The 13,711-nt window shown below is 36.4% G+C and overlaps 3 protein-coding genes across 7 annotated transcripts in view; 1 reads left to right on the top strand and 2 right to left on the bottom strand.

Annotated features, from left to right (window-relative positions):
• The window catches only part of kcnc3a (potassium voltage-gated channel, Shaw-related subfamily, member 3a), a 65,186-nt gene extending 61,788 nt beyond the window's left edge, over window positions 1-3,398 (top strand). For all 5 annotated transcript variants that reach the window (XM_026206681.1, XM_026206699.1, XM_026206673.1 and 2 more), the window contains one exon: window positions 238-3,398. Coding sequence is in view for 1 of the 5 variants with exons in the window: in XM_026206716.1 (XP_026062501.1) it covers window positions 238-251 (14 nt within the window). In the remaining 4 variants the exon portion in view is untranslated. The remainder of the gene's footprint in view (window positions 1-237) is intronic.
• Window positions 3,399-4,685: 1,287 nt separating this feature from the next.
• On the bottom strand, window positions 4,686-9,648 carry LOC113045952 (apoptosis regulator BAX). Its single transcript, XM_026206742.1, has 6 exons — window positions 9,381-9,648; window positions 9,257-9,287; window positions 6,412-6,567; window positions 5,698-5,830; window positions 5,360-5,452; window positions 4,686-5,279 (listed from the first exon to the last, which is right to left on the bottom strand). Exons 1-6 carry the CDS (start codon window positions 9,388-9,390, stop codon window positions 5,130-5,132), a joined length of 573 nt encoding a protein of 190 aa, XP_026062527.1. The 5' UTR covers window positions 9,391-9,648; the 3' UTR covers window positions 4,686-5,129.
• Window positions 9,649-9,831: 183 nt separating this feature from the next.
• Window positions 9,832-13,686, bottom strand: baxb (BCL2 associated X, apoptosis regulator b). Its single transcript, XM_026206728.1, has 6 exons — window positions 13,185-13,686; window positions 13,079-13,109; window positions 10,958-11,128; window positions 10,729-10,864; window positions 10,497-10,601; window positions 9,832-10,354 (listed from the first exon to the last, which is right to left on the bottom strand). The coding sequence occupies exons 1-6, from the start codon at window positions 13,204-13,206 to the stop codon at window positions 10,199-10,201; spliced, it is 621 nt and encodes a 206-aa protein (XP_026062513.1). The 5' UTR covers window positions 13,207-13,686; the 3' UTR covers window positions 9,832-10,198.
• Between the last annotated feature and the right edge of the window lie 25 nt (window positions 13,687-13,711).

Here is a 13,711-nt window from a genome sequence, read left to right as displayed (position 1 = left end):
TTCCATGGACATCACTCCAAAACAAACAAAAAGAAAAAATTGTGTGTTTGGCTTCTTTAGCTTTGGCTCTCGCAGTTGCGTGGTCTGAGACGGCTGGCATCTGCGAAAGCCTCTAGCAGTGTGTAGCTTTTAATGCGTTTGTATTAAGGCAATGGGACATGTGAGGCGATACTGATTTTTCTGTCCTCCATTTTCCTATTCCCCTCTCTTTCTGTCTTTCTCTTTTCTTCCCTACAGTGCTGAGCTTCTGAACTGCCCATTTTCTAAAGCTCCCCAACCGCAAAACCTGTCCGGAGGCAACCCCCAGAGTCACCACAGGATAAGAGATGGCGAAAGAGAGAAAACGTGAGATGAAAGGAGTGCTTCGCTAAACCAACTGGAAGAAAACATTGTAACGCTCATCTCTCCACTGCTAATTTTAACCCCCGCAATAAACTGACAATATCACGTCCTTGGAGAATGCAAACACATTCTTCCACTGGCCTTGGAAAACGGGGAGGATCAGCATACAAACTGTAGTATGTCCTGGCTCGACCCTTCCTTATGGAAATGGATGCAATTTTGAAGTGATGAGAACTATTTTTGAGGGCGTTCCACCATGATAAATGCACCTGAAAGTGGACAAAAACCCTCAATCCAGTCTCAGATACACGGAAACACCCATCATGCCCTTCAACGCTATGCAATTCAGCCACACGTTAACAGTCAAATTCATGAAACGCTTCAATCAAACAGTTTATCAGCCAAACTTTTACCGCTTCTTTACCTTTTGGAGATCTTGCACGTGCTTTAAATGAAAATAGACAGTGGCGTCATTGGCCTGCCATATCCCTATATTCTACTGTTTCCCCATTCATCCAATTGGAAATCTTGTTCAGAGTGTCCTTCTCAGGGCTCACAGAAAGAGGACTTTGTCAGCTATGGAGAGAAGAGCGTTAGCCTCTCTCTTTTCTCTCTCTCTTAGTTTAGTTCTCTGCATCTCAGCATTTCTGTTCCACTGTAGATGAACTGCATGGCATGAATGGAAAAAAACAAAACTCCTGCTGAGAGGAACAAGAGGAAACCATAGACAGGACTGCTCTGTTTGCACAGTTTAATAGGGGTGACTCTGGATCAGTGGATGGGGTCACTTTTTTCACCTTCATGTGAGGAACAGAAAATACAACATAAGTGCATGATACCTGTTGAAGGACAGAGGGGTTTTTAAGTGGACTGGGTGAACTTTAAACAAAAGCTGAAGAAAAAAAAAAAGAGAAAACTAAAATTGCATTTTTCTCACTTTGTTTACCAGCATGACTAAACTGCATGACTTCTGCAAGCCCTGAATCCCAAATTAGAAGGCTTGAAATCACTAAACACCAAAATCAAATGGAAACAATAAAAGTTTATGCTAAATGCTACTAAATTTAGAAAAAAAATAATATATATATATAAAAAGAGAGGCTCTATATTTTGTTTTTGAATAATAATAAAAAAATAATAATATTAATGTAAAAATATATAGGATTGCAAGATTGACCGTTTTGTTGGATAAAAGATGAACAAACCCCACTGAGTCTAGCTGAATGATGAGACGAACTCCTTCAACTACTACTGCTCCCTCAATGGCTTCAAGTGACATTTCTTCCCTTCTCTATGTCATCCGTTTCACCCTTTACTTGAACTTCTCTGGCTCTCTGCTCTGCCCTTCACAATCTCCCTCAGTCATGGCAGCCTCCAGCAGAGGCGCAACAGTCTATAGGGCTCTTGTCTTTTAATGGTTATGGGTCTGAAGAGTAAGTTTGAAGGGCACTTTAAGGTTGTGGGTGAAGTTTTCTTTATAGGCTGAGTCCTGATTGAAAGTTTTGGGTTGATTTGCGATGTTGGTTCCTTTCATTTCATCCACATTCTGTGGGTAAATCAAAGCTTTATCCATCGAAAGTGAGCCTGTGTCCACTTAATATCAATCTAATGAATATCATTGTGTGAACTGCTGTGTCTTGAGACCCTGAGCACTTACATCACAAAGCACTATTTTTCAAGCAATGTGAGAGTAGCGCCACCATATGAGCTCAAAAGTGCTCAGGAGACCATGCTTTCAGATTCAGAAAGCTGAACATGGTTTTGTAGTTGTGTCGAGTTTTGACATTAGCATTCATTTTATTCTGGAGTTTATTTTCCGGTGGTACAGAGCATTGAAAGGCTTTGACAAGATTTTGTTTCAATCATTTAATGTTGTTTTATTTGGAAAATTTCGAGATTTGCAGATGCTGAGCACCCACTAAAACCAGCCATGCCATACCAAAACAGACTTCCTTATGAACTTAGCAGCAGATTTCTAATGTTAGCATCAGTATTAGCATTGTGTGAGAGGAGACCATGATTCCACCAATGTCGCTTTAAAATCATAGATTACACATGTGAGTAACTGTTTGTTAAACAGCCTTTGGTGTCTTCTTCAACAAGATACGAGGTTACTTTTCAAAAGTTGGTTAGTCTGGTTAGGCGTTTTAAGGTATGTTTCAATTAATTTAAAGTGTCATTTGCTGTCTTAAAACACCATGACTCATCGTTAAAAATCAGATGTAAGCTTAGTTAAGTAACTTCCTATGCAACACCTAATCAAGACCTTAGCAGCTCACACACACACACACACACACACACACACATGCCATGTGCTCAGGCCAGCGGGCTGGTGTCTGTTTACCTGTGCTGTGTGTCCAGGGAGAAAAACGACACCGATGCCGCTCCATCACCACAAGAGCCAGCATTATCTACTGACCGTGTAGTTTTAATTTAAACGTTAGCAGCTGGTCCAAGTAGCTTGAAGGTACGCCAGAGTTTTGCAGCTGTAGTAGCCATGCCCAGACACTCACGCACTTTCCGAGTTAACATTTATGTTTATATGTAAGCATATACTCATCTTAGAGGGTCTGTATGACATCTATGTTACAAAAACTTGTTTGTTACGTTGTACTCAGTTCCAAATTGCAATGCATTTGCTGACTGGTTAAGATGACATGTACCTCTCTGGTTGTTCATAAAGTCCGATCGGATGGTGTTTTGCAGCAATAATGACGGAGGGCCACCTTTTTCTCATTATCTTCATTATGAATTGGGGGACATGCTCATCTCATCCCTAATTAGAAATCCAGTGTGCCTGAAACTGTTCCCTGAATGTGTACACAAACCGGCCACATCAATTGAAGATGCTCTCTCTGCGAATGCTTCCCGTGAGAGCTTGTCTTAGCGTGCATGAGACCGCAACCCCTCCAGATGGCTGACAGCTCAACATACCTTTACTTGAAACCCAAATACAAAACATATCAGAGAGGAGCAGAACAAAGCCAGAATCAGTCTTCACGCTTTCTCAACTTCCTGTTTGCATCCCCTCCCCCCTCTCATCTGTTCCCTCTCCTTCTATATTTTTGAGGACGAAACTTTTTTGCATCCCTTGTTCTTGTGTTTTTCTATCATATTGTTTGAAGTTGAATTATAATGCATGCATGGAATACAATGAGGACGTAACTTGTGAATCATTTGTGAATGGCCAGAATGAGGTGACCATCTCTTTCACCTGGGCTCTCTACTCTGCGACTTCTCTTTCCGAGACAATTAGAGAGAAAAGAAAGAGCATATTGTTTCTGGTTTCTCTCACATCCCTTTCTCTTCCAAATGTAGCCATGCCAAATATAAGTTATGGCTATACGCTAGCCATTCTGAAAGACTCTATGTTTAATTTACATATTTATATATTGTTTTAAAGATGTTATTTATCTGTATATATTTGTAGTAAATATTTATTAGAGCTTCCACAGACTCAGAGCTGAACAGATGCAGCAGATGTCGACAAAACAGCCTGCAGGAACTCAGTTTTCACTGCGTGTGGCTGTGTATTTGTTATAGTATAGTTTGACCCAAGATGCACTACCTGTACTTTTCTACTTTAGTTATTTTATGTAGCTTATTTGAAGGGGGAATTCATTGCACTATCACAGCTAATGAAGCTGAGCGCAAACCTAACCATACACCCCCCAAGTTAAGAAATAAGGACAGAGAGAAAGAGAGAGCGAAAGAGAGAGTTAGAAAGAGAGGCCAGTGAGAAAGAGAAGGTTCCTAAAAGAAATGGATGAGTTCTATGCTACTAAGATTGATGCTGGATACAATTTTATTGTCATACAAAAAAGGGAAAAAAATATCAAGAACTGTATAAAATATATTTCAATGGAATGTTTATTATTTACCTTTTATATTTTTGAAATGTATAAAGAAAAAAAAAGAAGAATCTGTAATAATTTAACAGAGTTGTGAAAACGGAGACTTAAAAATCATTATATTATTAAAAGTATGGAAGTTTGAACGTGAATGCTAACCTACCTGATCAAATCTTCTCCATTACAGATAAGAAATAAATAAATAAAAACAATTAGAAAAAATGAAATCCAATTTAAAAAGAAAAAGTTATCAAAAAGTCAATAAAAATGTTAAAAGCTCATGCCAAAATTTTCAACACGTGTCCTGTGTGATTCTTCAAACGTTTGTTATGATTGGTTCATGTTACTCTGGGATTCAATTACTTTTCTGTTTTTGTTCATTTTTTATGTTAGCATTTCATGATAAATGTTATTCCTTTACATGCTAATTAAACATCAAAATAATTTTTCATAATGATTTTTAATAATGATTTTCCTTTACATGAACCTTCATGGGTTTGTGGGAAGGACTTTATTTAATGCAGGTCTTTGGCACTTGGAAAAGTTGAAACAATTACATTTCAGATTTAACAATATAATTTAAAATATGTACACCATATTTATTGTACATAGTTATTTAGTCTGTTGTTGCAAGGTTATTTATAGATTTCTAATATAAATTTTATAGACGAGGTAGAGGTTAAAAACAGTAGGCATAGACATTAAAGTGAACAGTTGTCTTGGCACAGCACCTATAACATTTCAAGTCTTGCTAGTTATTGCTTTACTTCCCAGACAGGCAGAACATAAAAATAAATTAAAAAAATTAATAAAACACATGCTATTGCCAAGCAGCCTTCTCTTACTTGCTCAGATCATCATTATTTTTGGTCTGTTGCATATGTAAATCCCAGCATTCCCCCTTTTCTCACTTCATCAGTCCTTCACTGACCCTCCTCATGCACATCTGTTCAGTCTCCAGACAATGAAGCCACCCAGCAGTACTCCACTGATGAAGAGCACTCCAGAGGAAAGGGAGATCAGGCTGGATGAGGAACCAAAATCTCGCTCAAATGAGTAATGAGCCAAGGAAGAGATACTGTTGATCTGCAGGTATTTAAGAGAGTGACTATTACTAATGTCTTATCAGTACTAGTACAAATTTTGTCATGTTTATCAAATCATACCCATCCTCCTCTATTGCAGATCCAGTTCAGAAGGCTATCCCTGAAGTAATCCAGTGTCCAAGACACAACACCTGAGACTAAATCAGCAATAATCTATCAATGCAAAAAAAAAAAAAAAACAAGCACAGATGCATTGAAGTCCAACCTCAGAGCATAAACACTTTTGTTTGGGCACTGAAACCCTACAAATGTATGATGGCATTACAAATAAGTTGTGAAATTTATAGGAAGTGAGCTGGATTGAATGTATCCTTCATAATGTACATTTGTACTGTATTTATGACTCCTATATAGAAACACACACAAACAAATGAGAGTAGGTAAAATAAAGAGAGCACCTTTGCAATGGATTTCCCAACAACACAGATCAGAGTGAAAATTTTCCCCCAGGTGATGCCATCAACGAAAACTTTGTCTGCAAGCTGCTGGAAGCTCTGTCTATTCACCACTCGTGCAAAACCATCAACCATGCTGAAATCAAACACATCTTTAATAAAACAGATTTCCTCTTTCATTACACCAGAAGCTTGTATTACAACTTTATGTTTCAATTTAAATGTTGTATTTAATTTCTCATGATTGCAACATATAGTTCTGACTTTTTATCTCAAAATTGCCAACAGTACCTACTCATGATTGCAAATTAAATAGTTCACCCAAAAACAATAATTTACTTATGCCAATTGTTCCAAAACTGTACTGTTTTTTTTTTTTTTTTTTTATTTATTGTTTTAGTTGTTTTTTTGAGCACAAGATATGATATTTTGAAGAATTTTGGTAACCAAACAAGAATAGACGTTAGACTTCCATAAAAGAATGTAGTGGAGGGTGACTAAATGATTAAGGAATTTTCGTTTTCATGGGCTATTTTTATTTTATTTTTATTCTTATTTTATTTTTTATTTATTTTTTTTTGGGGGGGGGGTTAACTATCCCTTTAAACTAACAAACATTAACTTTAACATTAATATAAAGTAAAGGCAGAAACGGACTTCCATAATTATTACACCTTAATACTCTCGCATACCAAAAAAAGAGATTTCCATACTAACTCCTTGAATCTTGGCTGTCGATCGAGACTGTCTCCGATGTCTCTGATGAGGCTCGCCATCTGTTCCAGGAGCTGCTCCCGCTCATCGCTCATTGGCTGCGGCTCGGGAAGAGACTGTGCGCATGTTCCCACCCTCTGCACCTGGTCCTTCACTGATCTGAGAACATTATTTGAATTATGACGAGAAGAAATGATTGGTAATAATATACTGACACTTTAAGTGATACACAAAATTAATTTAAATAAAATGCCTCAAGGAGTAACAAGGAAAATATGACATCCATGGTAAATAGCCTTTTTTAATTTTTGTTTTATATATACAGTGTGTGTGTGTGTGTGTGTGTGTGTGTGTGTGTGTGTGTGTCAGTGATGCGCGGTTCGGGTCGATTTTATGATATTCGGGTCGCGGTCGGTCGGGTCGTTTGAAATAAAGATGCCAATTTAAAATGAATATAGTACTTGACAAAATTTTGATAGGCCTACACTTTGTTGGCTGAATAACTGGCGCGAAGATGACGCACGAGCTCAGTCTGCAGGTAGAGATGGAGGCAAGAGAAAAGGTGAAGACGCCAGTAAAACTTGATTTTGATGACTTCATTAAGCTTTGTTTTATAGAAAAGTCTTTTAAAAAGATGTTCGTTCTATAAATTGCATTTTAATTTTGATCAATGTTTTATCAATCAATTGCCCGTATTTTATTAATAAGAAGCAAATACAGCGACACAGAAAACACCAGTTTATTACTAAACAATTAAATGTCTCCTTTCATATTCTCGAAGCAACAGGCCATTCTGGGTTGAGCGAGACCCCACGGAATGAGCGAGCTGAGCGCGATCCGCTCACGAGCTCTGATCAGAACAAACCTTGCTGTCTGCTGAACTAACACAAACATTAAAATAGATATAGCCAGATTGACTATTTTAGAACAAATTATGAGTTTATTGACGTTTATATATATATAGGTTTATATACAGGGTTCTAAATTAACTTTTTTGATCACCAGCCAATGTGGCTGGTAACTTTCTAAAGTTACCAGCCAATCAGAATTTCCACTAGCCATTTTTTTTTGCGGTAAAAATAACAAATTATGAGTGCCACTGAATGCATTTGATCATTTTATTAACATTGTTGGCATGAAAAACTTCCGTTTATAAACCGTACTCACGAATTCATAAACTGTTACCTTGGTTTAACAAATCGTGCCCACGAATTTCCAATCCGTGCGCTCAGTTTTTGTAAACCGTACCCTCGGTTTTTGAATCCGTACCCACAAATTCATAATCCGTGCGCACACTTTCGCAATCCGTTCCCACGGATCTGTAAACCGTACTCACGGATTCATGCAGCAAGCTCCTGTTAACATACAGTTTTATTGACTATTATTATGTGGAATAGGTTTAATAATAATAAAGGAATAATCTTATAATAGCAACTGATTATTATTGTACAATAAACCTGGCATTGTGACTAACTCTGGAGTAATTCTTTCCTCTGTTGTAAATTGTTTTGGATAAAAGATTCTTATGCATAACCTGTATAATAATATATAATAATATATAAGTTATTTTTATCATTTTAATTTGTAGGCTAAATAAATGAGTACAAGAAAATAATTCATGAATTGCTTTATTTTTAAATAAACTTTGACAGTTTTGTAAATGCTTGTCTACAATTCTTTCTTAACATGAATGAAGACTTATTTTTCTGATTTTATTATTCTAAGCTCCATCCACCCCACCTGCCGGAGTTAGATGCATGTTTCACTGTTAATGTTATTAATAAATAATGAGGCTGAAAATAACATTGCAATTCAGTTAGAGAGAAAAGGAATGAAAACATAACCGGCATATTATTTGTTTTGTATTGCTTTTTACCCTTATTTTCTTTTTAGCGTTTTTTTTTTTTTTTTTTCATAAAATACAGGCGGCTGTGTCTTATCCTATTGGTGATTAATGTAATAATCACTATTAAAATAAACGCTAAAAAGAAGACTATTTGTGAATGCTGATCGTGGACTCACTGGATACTCTGAAAAATAATGTTTAATAAACAGAAATGAATCTGCCGGTGGGGGCGGAGCTACAAATGCGTGTCCTCTTTTTGCCCCCAGAAATCTGTCCCAACCACCGCCACATTTAGTTTAATCTTAATTTTTTTCTTTAATAGCTAACTCCCTCCTCTTTCAGTCTATGCTCCCTGCTCTGGCTCCATTCGTTCTTCTTCCTTGTGTTTTCTGATGGACGCTATTCGTTTCCATGTTTTTTCGCGCTGGTTTCACTGCAAACTGCGTGCAGACAATGAGCATATCAAACGTCATCACGTAGCATTACAGCACAGTGTTCATGGGAAATGTAGGAAGTGCTGCCAGGGGGATAAATGACCGAGAACAGAGCCTCATGTCATGCATCACCAGCCGAACTGGCTAGTAAGTTTTAATTAACACCCGCCAAAATGAATTTTAACCCGCATTTGGCGGGTTGTCGGGTGTTAATTTAGAACCCTGTATATATATAATTCTTGACAAAATTATAATAGGCTATATTAAGGATTTATTTGTTGGTAGGCTAGTTTTTTTTTTTTTTTTTTTTTGCCTAGTTCCTATACGTCTAGGCCCACTGACGCTATGAGCATTTACAGGTAAAATGCGGTTCAGGAAACCGATCGGGTACAATATTTTATTTTCCTTTTTTTTTGGTCCGAGTTGCAGGCGGGTTAGTTGAAAACGTCGGTCGGATGCAGGTTATTAACACATTGTCCCGCGCATCACTGGTGTGTGTATTATAAAAAGTATGTATTAAGTATTAAACATGGTTTAAATAGTAGCCTATAGGCTATGTGAAACTTACCGAAGTACAAGATTCGTTGAAAACTGGTAGTCTAAAAGTTGCATACAAAAGTAAAATGTTAGCTAGGCTACTGAGCTCACGTTAATAAATACTTACAAAGGCCTGTTTTGTAAAGTTTAAATACCTAATGCCATGATCTTCCTCCTTGGTCCTACGATAGGATTTGATGGCCACTTCACAAACCACAGTGAAGTCTGTACGTGTGACCATACCTTTGCATCAATGTATAAACATTTCGCAAACCCCAAAACTGGTTTAGTAGGCTAAGTCTTGCTGTGTAAATCAGATAACTGGTAAACAATTGTTGTCAGTTCCGCATCTTCACTGCTAGCGTTGCACTAGGCTGAATGAAAATAAAAGCGAAACAAAAACCAAAAACGTGACTTTTACGTGACTGTTTGGTTAATTTCCTTTCATGTCTACACCCAAACCAAATCTATATTTAGCAGCCATCCTCAAACATCGGCCTATATTATATATATATATATATATATATATATATATATATATATATATATATATATATATATATAGATAGATAGATAGATAGATAGATAGATAGATATACATGCATACATTTTCAGAAATGATGGGAACTTTAATCACATTCAATGCACAATACTTAAATGTAGAAGGAAGAGGACAAGCCAGATTATACAAAATTACTAATGTGTGTCATATGACAATTATCAATAAAACACAGTCAGTTTTATCCCTACAATCTGTCCTGATCCTGAATAAACATGTACCTCTCTTTAAATCATAAACATTACCACATTAAACATGTTTTCTTACAAAACAGTATAAATACATATATCTATATATAAAAGGCATATTAAAATAAAAAAGGGGCAAATTACAAAATACAAACATAAGCTACATGATTTTTGTCAAGTTCAGTGTTATGGACACTATTGTTGCAGCATCTTCATTTTCTTTCTCTTAGCTATTTCTTGGAAATTTCAAGACGATGAAGCCACCTAGCAGTAGGCCACCGGTGAAGGCCAATGCGGCTCCAAAATAGGATGAATATTTACTTAGTGAAGAACCAGAAAACTGCTCAAAGGAGAAACAGGCCAGCGCAGGGATACTGTGCATCTGTATTAAGGGGTACAAACGAAGGAGATAGATTTGACATTGTGATCAATACTGCTCAACACATCTTCTAAAGTCGAATGCTTCTTCATATTACAATATTTGAGATAATGATGTAGAAATGTCTTCTTTATTTCTCTCTTACCCATCCTCCCATTCTGCGAATCCATTCCAACAGATTCCTCCTGAAGTAATCCAGACTTAAGATCAAAATATCTGAAACAATTGTGGGAAAGCGTGCAAGGACCATCTATTGAGAGGAAAGAGATATATATGTGCAGATTTAAACATGAAGATGCATGCCTACAAACAACAGGTATGTTAACAGAAATATTAACAAGACAACAGAAACATCTAGGATTTAAATAATCCAATACCTTTCCAGAGAGTTTTCCAACGGAATAGAAGAGCACTATAATTCTCCCCCAGTTGATCTGGCCATCTGTGAAAACCTTTTCCACAAGTTCCCAGAAACTTCTTTTATCAGCCACTTTTACTAAGCCATCAATCATGCTGTGAGGTCAGAAGAACAAAAAAAAAGTGAAGCCAGTTGTTTTAAAACCAGTACAGACTAAAGAGAGACAAAGATTCAGAGCTCAGACTGACTCATTGAATGATTTATCCTGATCGAGCCTATCACCGATCACTTTGATGGTCTTCGCCAACTGTTCAACAAGCTTCTGGTCCTGGCAGTTGCTTATTGGCCGAGCTTCAGGAAGGGCTGGCGGGGCTGCATGCATTTCGGCTGCCACGCTCATCACCTCATGTCTTACCACCCTGAAAGACATTTTATTTGTTACCTGCATATGAATCAAATGTTTTTACTATCACAGATCCACAATTACCTCAAATAAGCATGAAAAACTTAATTTAACACTAATAAATCCATTACAACTTTCTTCAAATTACATTGATGGATTGAAATGGCACTAGGTTTCTGACCACAGCCATCATTACATTCCAATCTAGTCAGTATGGCATTTAGATTTGCCTATTCTACCTAGTATAGTATAGAAGATATTCAACTACTTAGAGTACATTTCATGTCCATTGATGATACAACCCCAAAAGATGTTTTGTAAAATGCAATGAAATCAGGAATCTGTTATTTATTCATTTTCTTTGACATTTACTTCATTGACAAAAGTACAAAGAAAAGATTTCCAAAGTTTACACTGATCAACTTAAATGTATTTTGTAAATGTAAACAAATTTTGATATTAATGGCTGTAATGCCACCCACAAATGTTGGGATGCAGGCAATATGAAAGTGAAAAGGTTATAGAATATCCCATTCTGAAACGGTTCACAGTAAGCAGGTGAATTGGTAATATTTGAGGGGATCATGTTTGGGTGTAAAAGGAGAATCTCAGTGTTTGCAAGCAAAGCTGGATCATGGCTTATTACTTTGTGCCAAATTTCAGAAGAGATATGTCAAACAAATTAAAATCGCAAAGAATTTAGTTTTTTCATCAGCTAACAATCAAAATTTGCATATATTTAAAAAAAACAAAAGGTTGGCAAGTGAAAACATGGGAATTTTTTTCCTTGTATGTCAGTCAATTAAATAAAGCTTAAAGAGAATGAACAAATAACATATTCTTGATTTTATGGCATTTCACGAAAAATCCCAACTTTTCTGGAGTTGAGGCTGTTTCTTTATTTTTTTGTTTTATTAATTTTCAAAAAACTTTCTTTAGAAAAATAAACATTTTGGAAATTTTGATCACATTATTATAAGTGTCCTCACTTTTTTTTTTTTATAACAATATTTTAATATTTTTTTCTACAATAAACTACACTCAAGGAGAACTGACTGTGAATTAGTTATGGTTTGCAATATTTGTATGATTTAAATTCAAATATATAATCACAACTGACATTAAACTGATGCAAAAATAACATGTGATTGGCCAGATAAGGCCTACCATTGTAATTGTAGCTCATTGTAATGAGTCAAAATGGTGAATCCGTCAACTGTTATGTTGCCTGCCATTTCTTGAATGATTCAATTGCCATGGCCTTACTGTGTGACTGTGTCCACTGATAATGAATTGTTTCTCACAAACTGTTTTATTTTCCTCACAGTTTAACCTTTATTGTACCAGGGGATTCAGTGTGTGTGTGCATGAGCTAACATGTGTCAAGTCAACTATGTTACTTTTTTTCCTTAGTTCTACCTATGTTACTTTAAAAAAATTAATACATAACTAGAACGCTGCTTCTTTTACAGGTTGAAGTTTGTATAACATCTCTAAACATTTAGTTGATGTGAAATGTACCCCCAATTACAGAATGAGTAATAGATTGCTAGATGTGTCACTGTAATGGCTTTCTTATTGTTTGATCTGTTATTTATATGTGATATATCTGAATAAAAAATTACATTAAAAGGTGGTAAAGCAGAAATATTGTGTTACAGTAAGTTGAATAGTAAAAGTCCAGTAAGACAATAATTATTATTATGGGTTCTTTCTCTTCAGGTTAATCTCAGCCCCATAATGCAACATCTATTTCAGTGTTGACTAAAACTATCCCCGTGGATGATATTGGGAAGTCACAGCTTTTCTTTCCTCGTTTCCATTCACTGCAGATGTCCCTCGATTTCAGTTTTTTTTTAATAGCTCGGGGTTAGAAAATCATCATTTTAAAAAGACTTAAGATAGGCTATAATAAAGTTAAAATGCTACATACAATGACATCACAAGTTCACAAAGTGAAACTTACCCGATTAAGAGTGCTTCTCCAATCTGGTCATCTGTGGAGCGAAGAGAAACATCAGAAACAAACATCTAACACCGCTTAAAGAGCTCAAACAAACACAGTCACTTACCCAGCGAGGCTTCGCAAGCCATATCAGCAAAATATATCTATATATATTAGTGGTGATATTCAGTGTTTCAGGTAGTGTTTTCGGCTGGATATAGCTATGGGAAATTCCACCCTATGTCAGCAGGCTTCTTCAACTTTTGTGGCGATAAAAAGTAACTTCTGTGTGGCTGCGCCCTCCGGAGGTCACTTATGTCGGCCGCCTTCGTCATTGAGGTTGCCTCATTTCAGAAATGTAACCACTGCATTCCCCAAAAAAGAGATACGTTACAATGTTAATTAATGTACGCCTTACGGAGAATAGCCTGACTGTCAATGTAATAATGGGTACTTTTCTGAACTGGGACAACATCGATGACGTTACAAGTATGGACGCCAATGAGTCGTTCATCTGATGCCATTTGACGACGATGCTTTTACTTTAAATTCCTGTGCATTTTTTTACCGTATTACTTATTGTAGGGAAAGCTCAGTCGATTTTTTTTTTTTTTTTTTTGGTAAGCCATGAGTTCCTCTGCTGTCTTAGTCCAA

This window comes from Carassius auratus, chromosome 3 (genome assembly GCF_003368295.1).
Source record: "Carassius auratus strain Wakin chromosome 3, ASM336829v1, whole genome shotgun sequence".
In the NCBI taxonomy this organism is placed as follows: Eukaryota; Metazoa; Chordata; class Actinopteri; order Cypriniformes; family Cyprinidae; genus Carassius; species Carassius auratus.
The sequence above is the reverse complement of the archived record's forward strand: the minus strand, read 5'-3'. Positions and strand labels throughout refer to the sequence as shown.

What these genes read in the sequence shown, in the direction of transcription:
- LOC113045952 (XM_026206742.1), bottom strand. An exon ending in TTGGGAAATCCATTGCAAAG is followed by an intron (nt 5,453 to 5,697) that starts GTGCTCTCTTTA and finishes TTGCATTGATAG; the next exon opens with ATTATTGCTGATTTAGTCTC. An exon ending in TCTGCAATAGAGGAGGATGG is followed by an intron (nt 5,280 to 5,359) that starts GTATGATTTGAT and finishes AAATACCTGCAG; the next exon opens with ATCAACAGTATCTCTTCCTT.
- baxb (XM_026206728.1), bottom strand. Translation starts at nt 13,206, where the DNA reads ATGGCTTGCGAAGCCTCGCTGG. An exon ending in GGAGAAGCACTCTTAATCGG is followed by an intron (nt 11,129 to 13,078) that starts GTAAGTTTCACT and finishes AATGTCTTTCAG; the next exon opens with GGTGGTAAGACATGAGGTGA. An exon ending in TTCGCAGAATGGGAGGATGG is followed by an intron (nt 10,355 to 10,496) that starts GTAAGAGAGAAA and finishes CCCTTAATACAG; the next exon opens with ATGCACAGTATCCCTGCGCT.